The sequence below is a fragment of the Leopardus geoffroyi genome, chromosome C1, assembly GCF_018350155.1.
Source record: "Leopardus geoffroyi isolate Oge1 chromosome C1, O.geoffroyi_Oge1_pat1.0, whole genome shotgun sequence".
NCBI classification, from domain to species: Eukaryota; Metazoa; Chordata; class Mammalia; order Carnivora; family Felidae; genus Leopardus; species Leopardus geoffroyi.
In genome coordinates this window covers 221,741,372-221,755,622 of record NC_059328.1, presented here as the reverse complement: position 1 = coordinate 221,755,622, position 14,251 = coordinate 221,741,372, and the positions used below count along the sequence as shown (strand labels likewise).

The 14,251-nt window shown below is 47.8% G+C and overlaps 1 protein-coding gene across 6 annotated transcripts in view; it reads right to left on the bottom strand.

Annotated features, from left to right (window-relative positions):
• FARP2 (FERM, ARH/RhoGEF and pleckstrin domain protein 2) overlaps nt 1–14,251 on the bottom strand; it is a 107,985-nt gene that overhangs the window by 48,847 nt on the left and 44,887 nt on the right. For all 6 annotated transcript variants that reach the window (XM_045482021.1, XM_045482018.1, XM_045482022.1 and 3 more), the window contains exons 3-8: nt 12,668–12,772; nt 11,583–11,625; nt 10,135–10,213; nt 7,994–8,091; nt 6,203–6,317; nt 1,178–1,325 (exon numbers count right to left, since the gene is read on the bottom strand). In XM_045482021.1, the coding sequence (XP_045337977.1) occupies nt 1,178–1,325; nt 6,203–6,317; nt 7,994–8,091; nt 10,135–10,213; nt 11,583–11,625; nt 12,668–12,772 (588 nt within the window). The remainder of the gene's footprint in view (nt 1–1,177; nt 1,326–6,202; nt 6,318–7,993; nt 8,092–10,134; nt 10,214–11,582; nt 11,626–12,667; nt 12,773–14,251) is intronic.

The window sequence follows — 14,251 nt, the reverse complement described above, 5'->3', positions numbered from 1 at the left end:
GGGTTCGGATGGATGTGATTTTCATCACGCATGATGGTAGAACTGTCATCTGAGTGAGCAGGTGTGGGAGGTCATGGGTCCACCACTCACTGGGTGTGCCTGACACGATCATTGCCTGTCAGTCAGTGTACGATATAACACAATTAGCGTTCTGTTTACAAATTAATTTTTTTCCCAGTAGGCAATTGAAATTTGATGGCTAGGTTAAAAAAGGAAAGGGAAAGAAAGCAAGTGTAGCTTGACTACAGAGGCCTGGACTAGACAAGCCATTTTAGGCAAACACAGGTTAAAAAGAGCCCACAGATGGGGCGCCTGGGTGGCTCAGTCGGTTAAGTGTCTGACTCTTGATTGCGGCTCAGATCATGATCTCACGGTTCATGAGATCAAGCCCCTCGTCGGGCAGGCTCTGTGCTGGCAGTGCAGAGCCTGCTTGGGATTCTCTCTCTCTGTCTCTCCACCCACCCCCTCAAAATAAATAAATAAACTTAAAAAAAAAAAAAAAAAAAAAAGAGCCCACAGAGTGGACTCCCTGGAGTCCCAGGATGCAACCTTCCATGGCGGTCAGCAATGAGCAGGTCTCTGCAGGCCGGCTGCATGTACCTGGGCCACTGAGCCCGAGTGAGAGGATGCAGGGAGCCCTCCACCATGTCCAGGCACAAAGGGTCTGTGTTCCTCTGCTTCGGAGGCTTCCACAGCAAAAACCCAAGCACACACAGGTGTGACTGCAGGCAGAACTTAGTGGCCATTTTATGTCACTAATTACATATCCATACATAACTAATACACAAGTTCCTGAAGGCTGTACTGACGCTTATCACGTGCAACAGACTCTGATACTTTCCAGTCTCTTTCACGTACTGAAATGACACCTCACAGAGCGGCACACCCAGACCTGCAGCAGGTCCATGCCTGAAGCGTGGAAGAGCCAGTGTTTCTGTTGAAGGTTCTATGGACATGAACTGTGGCTCAGCATTAGAATGGTGGCATTTGACTGTGTGCCCTGGGGGGCAGAGGGCTCTGTGACAGCAAGGACAGGGAGAGAAGTGCTCCGCGGGATGAGACAGGCACGCTAGGTTCCTCCGACCAGTCCAAGACCTTCAGCATCAGAACGAAAATTTACCAATATGTGTAAAATCAGCCCCCACCCAGTCCTCGCACACCCCTGCCCTCTCCCTACCTGGAACACGAGGACACCCATGTGGGAAACGGCCAGGTTAATTTTGGTCCCCTCCCTGTCAGAAGCGGCGTGAAAACGGATGCCATACATTTCCAACTTCCGGGCAATTTCGAGCACCTGGAAATCCGACTCAGCAGGCGTCTGGCCCCTATGACAAAGGACGGCATGATCACAGCACTGAAAACAACTTGATTTCTTTTTTTTTTTTTTTTTTTTTAATTTTTTTTTTTCAACGTTTATTTATTTTTGGGACAGAGTGAGACAGAGCATGAACGGGGGAGGGGCAGAGAGAGAGGGAGACACAGAATCAGAAACAGGCTCCAGGCTCTGAGCCATCAGCCCAGAGCCCGACGCGGGGCTCGAACTCACGGACCGCGAGATCGTGACCTGGCTGAAGTCGGACGCTTAACCGACTGCGCCACCCAGGCGTCCCAACAACTTGATTTCTAAAAGAGCCAAGGTGTGTAACAAAACTGATCAGGAAAACAAAGCAGAATGAAACAAACCTACACAGGAGGCTTTTTGAGAGAATGGATTGCTTTTGTGAGTGTATTTACCCACTAGAAGTGCAGCAGAGCACACACAGGCCAAAGAAACTGTCCATTTCCTTTTATCCTGTGATCCACTTCCTGATGGGTAGAATGTTTTCTTTGTATGCACAAAATGAGCTGAGGTGCTCAGCCTTGTAATTTGTTCTTAATACTGAGGAGGTGACATGCAAACACGGTACGCAGAGACAGGTACAAAACGCAGGGAAACCACAGATAACACCGGTATCTCATGAAACCCATTTCATACTTAAAAAAACCGTTTTCGTAATGTACAATTCTAACCGAGAGAGTATACTTTTATAAGGATAAAATTATGAAACGGAATAAAACCATGTTTCCCAAGTGCACAGTCCACAGTCCTGCTCCCAGGGCAGTGACCTGGGCAGGGACCATGGCCCATGTCACACTGACCAGCCTCCAGGAGGCTGCCGCTCAGGGAGGGCACAGCTGGGCGAAGGGGACAGACAGAGTCCTGGTTAGGAGAACCCCTACACAAGGCCTGAGCCCTGCATGTGGGGTTCTCCATCAACAACCCTTCCTCTCACTCCCACATGTCTGAGCTTCTGGATCTTTAAGGAACAGCCCTTCCCACAGTTTCTATTCTTAGACTAAAACTTCCATTCTCTGAGTCTGATATGGACACCCGACTATCAGCTTGTATTTGATAAATCATCATCAAGCAGGAACACCCAGGGTGTGACAACCATTTTCCATGGTGTCCCAATGCTTCTGTCTTGGAACGGGGCACTGGGCGGAAGCTGGAGGAGTTCTGAGGGGAGGCTAGGGTTAGGGATGCTAAGGGAGATTCTGGTAAGGGCTAAGAAGGAAAAGAGAGCAGAGAAAAAGCCTTTCTTCTCAGAGAAGCCCTAAGCCTTCGTGAACAAAATTTGGTAGACACGAGGGTGGTAAAGATCATTCTGGCGAGGTCTCAGAAGTGAGGAATATGTCATTGGAAGTAGGAGAAAAGGCGATCCTTTTTATAAAGTGGCCCAACACCTGGCTGAGTTACTTTTGTGTCCTAGTGTTTTGTGGAGAGCCTGATGCAGGCGCGATCTCAAGAACAATGAGATCATGACCTGAGCCGAAATCGAGTGGGATGCTTAACTGAGCAAGCCCTCCTGGCACCCGTGGCCGAAGAGATTTCTAAGCAAAGTGATGAAGGTATGGCTGGGCTCCTCTGACTGCTGATAGCAATGCAGGAGGAGAGAGATGCCCGAGACATGGAAGTTTAAGCAAAAAGGAAGCAGAATTTTAAGACGTGGAAAGTGCTCAGCCTGCCCATATTGCAGAAAACAAGAACACCGAGGTGTGGCTAAGAGGCTGAGCAGGAGATCAGTATGGACTGGCCACCGCAATGGAAATGAGGACGGGGGAAGGAGGTCCCAAAGGCAGTCTGGATCAGGGCTGCCTCTCCCATCACAGGCCACGGTGGAAGAGCGTGGGGGTTGGGAACACGACTGGCCCTTGCTCAGGTTTCCAAGGCCAGGGCTGCCTGGGGCCGCGGGAGGGTATACTTGAGGAGTATGGTAGGCCTGGAGGGCAGGGCACGGAGCCAAAGAGGATTATCCCTGAGCCTTAAGGTTTAATGTCATTTGCTCCACTAGGTTCTGGACTTGCCTGAGACCCGGCACCCTTTTCTTCCCTCTAGTCCCTCCCTTTGGAAGGGAAATGTGCACCCTGCGCCTATCCCCTACCACAGTACTTTGGTTTTACAGCGAGAGGAGACTGTGCCTCAGGCAAACCATACCTGGAGTCTCAGCCAGATCTCATCAAGATGAGATTCAGGTAAGGCCACGGAATCAGAGGACTTAGTGTTGGTGTTAGAGCAGTGAAGGCTTTTGGGCTGCTGGGGTGGAATGAATGTACTTTGCATGTGAGAAGGACATGAACTGTGGAGGGTGGAACGTTCCAGAGTGAATGTCTGTGTCCTCCAAAATTCAGATGCTTCAGCCTAACCTCTGGGGTGATGGTATTTGGAGGGGAGTCTTTGGGAGGGCCTGGGTGGGGGATTCACGAGCAAGAATGCCCTAACAGAAGCTCCGGGGAGCTCTCGGCCCCTCCCGCCCATGAGGACGTGTGAGAAGATGCCATCCGTGCCGCAGGAAGCAGGCCCTCTCCACACCCGAATCTACCAGTGCCTCCATGTCTGACCCCCAACTCCAGAAGTCTGTGGTCCCCAAGCTGCCTGGCTCGGGGTGTTCTGTTATAGCAGCCGCGAAGGACTAAGACACCAGTTTTCAAATGTTTTTTCTTCAATGTCAAAGATCCAAAAGAACTGTGACAAAAGTAAAAAAACCACTTCTTCAATATCCTCTTGAAGGGTGATTACAAGGGTGTTTCCAGTGGGTCAAGGAAGAGATAATTATAAATAACTATGTAAGAACTAGATCTTGATTAAAATGAAAGTACCACATCGTCTCTAAAAATCCTACATAAAAAATGATTAAAAGAAATAAAAGTGCAGTAAATATCTGATGACCGTGGAGGACAAAGTTAGCACATCAGAACCACGAGAGGGGCACCTGGCTGGCTCAGAGGAGTGTGCAACTCTTGACCTTAGGGTTATGAGTTCGAATCCCACCTTGCGTGTAGAGATTACTGAACAATAGATACCTTAATGTTTATTTTTGAGAGAGAGAGAGAGCAAGCGAGCAAGCATGTGCGCGAGAGTGGGGGAGGGGCAGAGAGAGAGGGAGATACAGAATCTGAAGCAGGATCCAGGCTCCAAGCTGTCAGCACGGAGCCCGATGCAGGGCTCCAACCCAGGACCCGAACCATGAGATTATGAATTGAGCCAAAGTTGGATGCTTAACCAACTGAGCCACCCAGGCGCCCCCTAAATATCTGACAGAAAGAAAAGAAAAAGATCGTGAGTACCAAGAGACAGCTGAGCTCAGGGATGGCGGCACTCTGTTGGAAAGAACCCAGGTTTAGTCCTGTGTCAAGCACAACACCTGATTTCTCTTTAACTGGCTTTCACAAATTTTTAAAGCAGCCACCTTGAGACACACCCCTAAGACGCACAAACACGCACACACGTGCAAGCTCATGAACATGTGAGCACGGGCGCCCTCCCACGCGGCTCTCAAAGTGACTGCTCATAGACCTGCACCATTCCATCACCTGACACACATACCTGTGTCCACACTCGCCGGGCCCGGTGGGGAGCCTCAACCCTTTCCTGATGTACCCGTCCCTCAGAGCCTGAGACCCCCACACACCCTGCCTTGTTCTCACGGCCTTTGGCGGAGCCCCTTTCTCACTCCTCCCTTCAAGGCCAGTCTTCAGGAGGCTGTCCTGGGCCCTGCTCTCCCATCTGTGTCTACCCTCTCTTCCCTGGGTGACCTGCACAGCTTGATGTGCCCTACGTGTTGACAACACTCTGCCCGCATCCCAGACCCATGCACCTGCTGGCACCGATGCCTTGGTGGGACCCTTGACCCTGTAGTGCCCCACGCCAACTCCAGGAACAAATCCCAAGCAGGCGATCATCTCCCTGGGGACTGGCGCTGGGAGATGACCCTTTGTTCCTCTGCCCCAGTGTGCTGAACCCTGACACTAAGAGGTGCCCCCAACCGTGCACCGAGAGGGGGCTGGGGCCTTTGCTTGGTCTTACCATGACAGTGGAGTCACACAGCCTCCTGTGAGCAGCAGGCACTATTACTCGCCCCACCAGCCAAGCCAGAAATTCAGGTGCAACTGCGGGCACCATGCTGGGTCTCCTGGACCCTCCCAGGCTGCTGCCTTCGCCTGGCACTCCCCCTTCACCAACCCTACGTGGCCAATTCCTTAGAGATGCCTGCTGGCCCAAGCAGCCCGGCCACTCACCCTTCTCACCCTGGCCGCTCTGTCTGCCCTCAGCTTGCACACCATAGTGCACAACAATATACTCGTGTATCCACTGCCCGTCCCGATGCCAGGCACACAAGAGGAGCTCCCCAAGTGCCGTGAGTGGCAAAACGCATGAGAAGCACACAGTCTTGCCGGGGTAAGGTCCTCCAGGTGAGCATCTTGGTCCACCTTCTCAAGGGCAAGGCTTCTCCCCTGTCCCCTCTCCTTTTGGGGAGTTCAATATCACAGCTAACTCCCCCCCGGCCCTCAGCCCTGGCCCTCCCTCCTGCACCTCTCTTCAACCTGAAAGGACGTACCAGCGTCAAGTCAGTCAAAGAGCAGGCCCGCCAGCCCTACCCCACCTCACAGGAGGGCCGCACGCTTCTCACCATTAAGAGTGTCATGCATGTGGTGGGACCCCATGGCTGCCCCTGACGCTCTGCCCTCTGGTCACTCTCACCAGGGCCCTGACGTCCCTTCCGGCCTTTCTAAAGCAGTGAGACTGTGCCCTCCCAGGGAGTGGACGGCGGTCACTTTAGTCAGTCTTGCAGAAGCCTTAGTGGTGGCTCCCGTTACTTAAATACACTATTTCATCATTATAGTGTAGGGACAGGGTGCCAGCGGCTGACTCTGACAGACTCACGTGTGCTTCCGGTGGAATTCTAGAATCTTCTCAAGAGAACGCTCCTGACTGGGCAGGTACTCATTCACTTTAAGGTGCTCTCGATCCAGGGTTTCATCATAATCGCCTATTTCAGCTGAAGTGAGAGAACAACAGTCAGTAATTCTAATTCTCAAATAAATAAAAATACAAGCATTTGTACATGCAAATGCATGAATTAAAAGAAAAAAATTATCCTAAATCTGTAATAAAAGAATATATAAATATTTTTACTTTACGAACAAGATTTTGTATTTTACTTTCCCACACATCTTAAGCTACTAAAGGCAAATATAAAGGCAGGTAAAGAAGTTTTTTCCTGAGTTTTGAAGAACAAAGATGCTGGTGAGTGACCCCAGGGAGGCTGACACTCAGTCGCCAGTTTATCCTGAGTTTTCTGTGTTTTAAACCTCGCTTTATTTGTCTGTAGTCTCAAGACTGTTGTGACCAGGAATATGTATCTTGTTTGTTTCAGGACAATGTATTTTAAATCATTTTTTCCTTCAGGGCCTCTCAAATTCTTGAGGAACAATGTCTCTTTCTAATTTAATGAAGCTTGAGAGGCCACTAATGTTTCAAGAATTGTAGTTAAAGCCCAATAATCTTAAACAATATACATCTTTTTTGTTTTGAGACCATCTCAAGTTCACAGAAACGTCGCTTGCACTGTGCCACACTTGAGGGTGTGCTGTGTCCACATAAGACACGGCCGCCCATGAGCAGGGCACAGCCCCCGAGCAGGCGGGCCCCAGGTCGGCTGCGGTATCCGAGCCTCAGACCCCACCATGCTGTCAGCAGCTGCTCTGTCTCGTCTCCTACAGCCAGACGTCCTGGCTCAGAGTCACGCTGCAGCGGGTGGCCCTGTCTCTGCAGGTTCCCGCAGTGGACGCAGCGTATGTCCAAGGGCAGGGCGACGGCTCGACAGGTTATCACACCACATTGGCACCGGAAAGCCAGCTGTCTCTCTGAGAAGACCTCAAACCCAATAAAAAACAACGAAGTCACTTTGAAAACTTGTATCAACAAGTGACAGCAAGGCCCCTAGTGATGAAATTTGCTATTTGTACAAGGTGTGTGTGGGGGAGGGGAGGGGACCCGGCAAACCACAAACTAACCCCCGTACTTAGCCGTTCCTATGATCCCCCACACTTTCTACATTCTACTTTCTGTGCTCAAATTTCAGAAACATCACTTCTTTGTCAGGGACTCTAGTCCAGAAGCAGCATTTCCTTCGTCCTACCCTGTCAGGGGAGGGCTTTGTAAAGCCCCAGCAAGACACACACCCGTTTTTCGGAACCTCTTCCTACAATATAAATTTTCCCGCTCTTCTGAGCTACCTCTTGCTGTGTGACATACTGAGAAATGTGTTCTCTTCCCTCAGGGTTTGATGACTGACTTATCACCAGAGGGGCTGTGACGGTCACCCCAGGGAGGTCTCTTTCCAGGGGTGCTGAGGGTCAGGGCTGCCACTTGGCTCCCAGACGCAAGACATTTATGGGGAAAATGCGGGAAGACACAAAGGAGAGACGTTCGGAAAGGACTCGTGTGGCTGCAGATCTTGGCCCGGAGCCTTCCTTTCTTGGTGGAGACTGTCTGCCTCAAGGACTTCCACTCTGTAGATGTTAATCTTCAGCTTATTGGAGAAAATACTCAAATCAAAGGCCTGTTCTTTCACCACATTCATTAACTGCAGGTACATCAGGTGCTGGCGGTCCTGAGGGCCAGGCACCTAGGACACCGTATGCGCCTCCGCCCGCGGCTGGGGACACTAACACTGCAGAAGGTGGGATGCCAGCAGGGCCGCCGTGGTGTCCGCACAGGGCAGACGCTCCTCCAGGAGGTCTCTCTTAAGTTGCAAGGCAAACAAGTACCTAGAAGGGAGTTCAAACAGCACAAATGTCAGCTCCGAAGGCTCTAGAGCAGACCCCCCGCATCTCCGTCGCAGGACAGCACCCGTAAACAGCGGTGACCAGGGCCACCAGAGCAGACGGTGACAAAGAGGCGAAGTCGCAGGCGGCAGCTCCGTGGGCAGAGTCACCGCACACACGAGAGCACTCAGACGCTCGCCTCCCGGACCCTACCGCACCTTCAAGGGCAAGCTCACAAGTTCAGGTCACTTCTGTCACACACACAACTGCACTTAATGACTCTGTTGTGAAAGAATCAGCAACATCCGATTCAGATAGAGCTTAAAATGTGGCTATGGAAGTTTGAGACAGATCGATGATATTCAGCCTTGGCTAGGATCTGAGAAACAGGCACTCCTGAATGTAGCTAGAGAAGGCAGTATTAATATGCTCACATGCACATTTATTCCACCGACAAATAATCACTGAGCTTGTACCATGTTCCAGGTACTATTTCTGGAGCTGGAGCTACGATGGACAAGACAAACTCTCTCTGCCCTTGCTGCCATTTATACCTGAGTGAGCTGTTAAAATTTACTGTATTCTCTTAAATTTTAAATGTGGCTACGCTTTAACTTAGCAATTTCACTTTTATGAAACTTTTCAGGAGAGATATTTTCTAGAGCTTACAAAGATGTGTGGGCAAGGCTGTTTGTTTGCAGCAATATACCAGAGAAAAATTGGAAATGATCTAAGTATGCACTAATGTAAGAATAATTTAGTAAAGCAGATACAGGCACATGCACTATACGCACAAAGACGGACACGTGGATAACAAAACAAGACCAAACAAGCCATCCAACCCACAGTTCTGGGCGCATAGTGTGATACTGCTTTGTAAATTACCATTTCTTTAAAGACCTGGCTCCATTTATACGTTTGCTGTGAATTCGTCTGGAAGACACTCCTCAAGTGTAACTACTTCTGGGGACAGCGCAGTGGGCAGGGAGTGAAGGGGAACACTTGCTTTTTATTCCATGTAGCTGTATTCTGAAGATTTTCTTCTTTTATAATAAACTGCTTTTTTTTTTTTTTTAAATAAATAAAAGAAGCACCTTCTGCATAACGTTGGCTTGGACCCAGTTAGGTAACACCTTCCGTTACCTGTTATTCCCTCAAAGAGGACTTTTTTGGGAAATGCCAGGTACTTAATATGCTAAGAAGATGAGCTCTGTATTCACTCATAACAACATTTTTGCTGCCCTTGGGGTTGTTTCCTTACCCACAAAGTGAGCGGCTGGGCTAATGGGATCTCTACATCTCCCTGCAGCTGACAACCTGGGATTCTGTGATGTTACAGAGTTCTGTAAGAACCTTCTAAAGAGAGATTCATAAGATGCCCATGATGCAGGTATAAATACATTTTTTTGCTCAGAAAGGCTGGTACCACCACAATGATATCACAGTTCTCTTTTATCTTATATCTGATCTTGGGTTTTGAATTGGTACATAAAACACAAGGAAAATAAATTCCATAATCTGTGGCCAGATGAAGCAACTGTAAACATTTTCTTCAAATCATTTCTACGAAGAATCAATCTCGAATTCGAGAGAGTGATAACAAAAGAAATCACCTAAAATACTTCTGCTCATATATTCATAAGGACTCTCAAACTCAACATTTCTCCCACTTGAGAGTATTTTGGGCATACGGGCTAGGCTCCTGACAACTTTATGCACATGCGTAAATCTGTGTCAGCAGGAGGCTATCAGTTCAACAGCACACTACCACGTGTTAGTCCCCCCACCTTTGTCCCCAGTTTGCACCATAAACACTCTTCCAAGCTCCGCTGGCATTTGTGTTTGTGCAAGAGTTAAATGCTTCTTTTAATACTAGACACTGACCACACCTTTTATGTGTATACTGTTCACCTTTTAGGTGAATGAAGATGTATTCATTCATTCTTTGAATAGAGCCTGAGCACTTGATGAGCCAGGCGCTGCTGGAGATACAGGTGAATTCTAGATCCCGCTGACAGCAGCTGTGGCTTAGTAGGGGCTCTTTACCTTGTATATTCTTCCTGCAACTGACCCGGATCAGGTGGGAAAAATTTGACTGCTAGACGAAGCAATGCGTTCTTTGGCCCTATGAAAAGAAACATTTTAAACTTCACAAATATTAGGTCACTCCCACTATTTTTTGAGATCTTTGTACACTTTAGTGAAAGAAAAATGTCACCATCGCTCACTATACTGAACCAAAACAATATGACTGCTGTAAAGAAAAAGCACAAGGTATTATTAGCTCACCTGAGTATCTTAGCTTTACTGAAATTTTATAGTAACACACCCATGTAATTTTCACCAAAAAGGAAAGAGGAGCTGTTTTGCTAAATGTGATGATGCCCCACACGGCCTGACGTCACCAGCGACTGATGAAGCTACTGGTGCATGCCCTTCTCTCCCATTCGGGACTAAAAACGTTGCAGGTGAATCTGGACCCCTAGAAAGGACCCTGTGCGTTACATAATTATTAACAGGCATCACTATGCGCCTCAATTTAACAAATTTAATAGAGACTAACAAAAATAATGTTTAAAATTACAAAATAGTATGAACTATTTTATTAAAAATGTAAACTGTGTGTCAACTATACTCAGAAAAAAAAAATCACAAAAAATAAAATTTTAAAAATTGTTTAAAAAAAAAGGGGGGTGCCTGAGTGGCTCAGTCGGTTGAGCATCTAACTCTTGATTTTGGCTTGGGTCACGACCACAGGGTCATGGGATCGAGCCCTGTGTTGGGCTCTGTGTGGAGCATGGAGCCTGCTTAAGATTCTCTCCTTCTCTCTCTACCCCTCTCCCCAGTCATGCATGTTCTCTCTAGAAAAAAAAATTGTTAAAAAAACTACAAATGCTAATTGAACCTCAATGTCTTTTCATAACTCAGAGAGAAACTGCCTTCTTATTTTTTTGTTTAAATTCAAATTAGTTAACATACAGTGTAGTATTGGTTTCCAGAGTAGAACCCAGTGATTCATCACTTACATATGACACCCAGTGCTCATCACAAGTGCCCTCCTTAATACCCGTCCCCCACCCATTTCCCTCCATCAGCCCTCAGTTTGTTCTCTGTCATTAAGAGTCTCTTGTGGTTTGTTTCCCCTCTCTCCTTCCCCTCCCATATGTTCATCTGTTTTGTTTCTTAAATTCCACATATGAATGAAATCGTACGATATTTGTCTTTGCATATTGGTCCAAAATTAAAGTGCTATCAAAGAACATATCCTGTTACTGCCACATCTGAGAATGAAGGGAGTTAAATTACTGCCCACCCCCAGCTAACACAGGATAAGACTAAGTAGTGAAATGACTTTCAAGTTCAAGTACTGTTATCGATCACCTTGCTGCTATCCAGTGACAATGAACATCTGAACATACCTTCAATTTGAACAGTCAAGAACAAAAGCATCTAAAATGAACAGAATTTTTAAAGACTTTAAAAAAAGGACTTACTCCGTATTTGCCTAGTGATGGGCTTCATAGGTTCGAGCCAAATCTAAAGAGAATTTAAGAAAAGAGATCAGATGTGTTCAATGATTTCTCTATTTAATAAGTATGTTATAAAATACAGAACTGTTTATAATTAAGAGAGATATTTAAGGCGGGCCTATTTTGGTTCTCCGCTCACACACCAGTCTAATGCTGATAAAACACCTGGGAGTGGGGTGTCTGGGTGGCTCAGTCAGTTGAATGTCTGACTTCAGCCTGGGTCATGATCTTACGGTCTGTGAGTTCGAGCCCTGTGTTGGGTTCTGTGCTGACAGCTCAGAGCCTGGAATCTGCTTTGGATTCTGTGTCTCCAACTCTCTCTGCCCCTCTCCTGCTAATTCTCTCTCTCTCTCTCTCAAAAATAAATAAATATTAAAAAAAAAAAAAAAAGACACCTGGGAGAGTATAGGAGCACCTGCTTCGAGAAGTGTGGCAGGAGGCCAAGATGCCACACTGTATGGGACCCCACCACGAGGCCACAGCACGCTGCTGTTGCTATGCACAGAACAGGTACCAATAATTATTTTGGGGGGGGGGCATCTGTTAAGGCCAAACAACTATGTGGTGCATGCTGCACTTGTAAACAACAATGGCAAGAGCATCACTACACGAAGGGGTGGGTGGAACTCTAACGTTGACATACTTATTGAATGAACAGGTTGATTTTGGGTTTTAAAACAGTTCCACCTATAAACATCAAAGCTCCACACTTTTTAAGGCTCATCTATCAAGTAACAAAAAGGATAAACAATTTAGTAGCACAGTTTGCTAAAAATGATCACCAAACAGATGTACTAGAGGGAGTTTCTGGATCTCCTTGGCACACGTACTGGCAGGGAGAACAAATTCAGGGAGGATGGGAACTCAGCCTAGCTAACAGGCACGTGTACTCCGTATTTCCACGGGACAGCCCCAGTAACAGCCCTGTGATCAGGTTCCGTGCTCCCATTGCTGCCACAGGTCCTCCGAGGCTTGCCATGGCCACGTGCATCGCCAGCACCCACCACGTACCCACAGCCCGTCTGCGAGAGTGAGGCAAGAGCACGTACCCAGTAGGCCCGGGGGTGCTGAAACTCCAGCCCGAAGTAGTCACACTCCGTCAGGTTCAGGCGCCTCCACACCTCAGTCAGCAGCGTCTGGCCATCGCGCTTAGGCTGTGAGAGGCAGGGAGGGGAGCACAGGAGAATGAGGTGCCTTCCAACAACCCGGGTTCATGAAACAGCGTGGCAAGATGTGGCTTCCGCACGTAAAATCCATCCTCCTAACTCCTTGCTGCACTCTGCCTTCTTCTAAGGCCCTTAGTGCTCAGAAACGGACACCAAAGTGAAGCCAGACAACCCCTTCACTCTTACCTTCTCAGGTGCATCTTTAGCTATTTTTCTTGGCAACGTTAGATGACAGAACCCATTCTTAGCCTCACTGAACACTTTATCGACTTGGTATTTACTACAGAGGTGGGTCTCATACTCCATGTTTGCCTGAGACCCCAGTGAATGCTTGATTATTCGGTAATAACATTAGCGAGGAGACCTCGCACTGCTCAGACTAGAGGTGGGACGATCGGCCCTCCATTCAGATGAAACGTGAAGTTAGCTCCCTGGTCTGCACTGGCCACAAAAATAAACTCCTATGGACTAAAGAACAGAACAAAGCAGGAAAATATTTCTCCAGTTTTGGGGTTAAGTAAAGTGTTCCTAAGTACCACACAAAGGCAGACAGACTCGATTAATTAAAGGTGAAAAACTTCTGAACAGAGAAACAGCGAACAAAGTCACCATCCAGAATCATACTAAAACAAGCGATTTCTCTCTCACATTGCTCTCATGAATTGGGTAAAGAAATACAAATGGCTTTTAGGCACATAGAAATGTACTCAAGCCCTCTAATAATGAAATGAAACAGTGAGACACCACTTCTTGTCCATCTCAGAGGGCTGGGAGCAGGGGGTAGTGTGGCTGGGGGAAGGGAGCCATGTCTGCGCACTACTGGGAGAACTCCAGTTCGTCCCATCCTCCGGGGGGGTCTGAAAACACCTCCAAAACTTAAAGTGTACACATACACCTTTGCTCCAGCAATTCCCCTTCTAGAACTTTCTCCTACAGATATTCTCACACAACTGCACAGAGCTAAAGATGCAAGGACAAACCCAACAGAGAACTGATGACACGAACGACGGTACCTCCGTTGTCACAGCCCTTAGGACTCTGTACCAGCGTGGAATGAAGTCCAAGACTACAGTTCAGTCATGAAGAAAAAAGGGTTCCCTTCCTATCCAGTGTACATGACAGAAGCCCACTTCATAAAATGTGCCTGCTGCATTTACCTTAACTGAAGAAGTCTGGAAGGCTCCATCCTGAGAGGAAATCACCGCTCTGGACTGAATGGGGGGTGGGGGACAGGGACCAGGGCCTTCACTTTTACCTTATTTTCTAACTTCTGCGATGTCTCAGTTTTCATCAGCGGGCATGTCATTTTCGCACTGCAAAGATAACATCTGCAGGGGGAGGAGAGGCAGATCTCCATGGCTCCCCAGGACGGTAGTTTCCGTGAGTTTAAACACTGGACTTTTTACTGTGTGCCCAAGAAGTGGCTGTGCTCCTAATGTGAGCACTCTTTTCTCTTTTTAAAAAAAA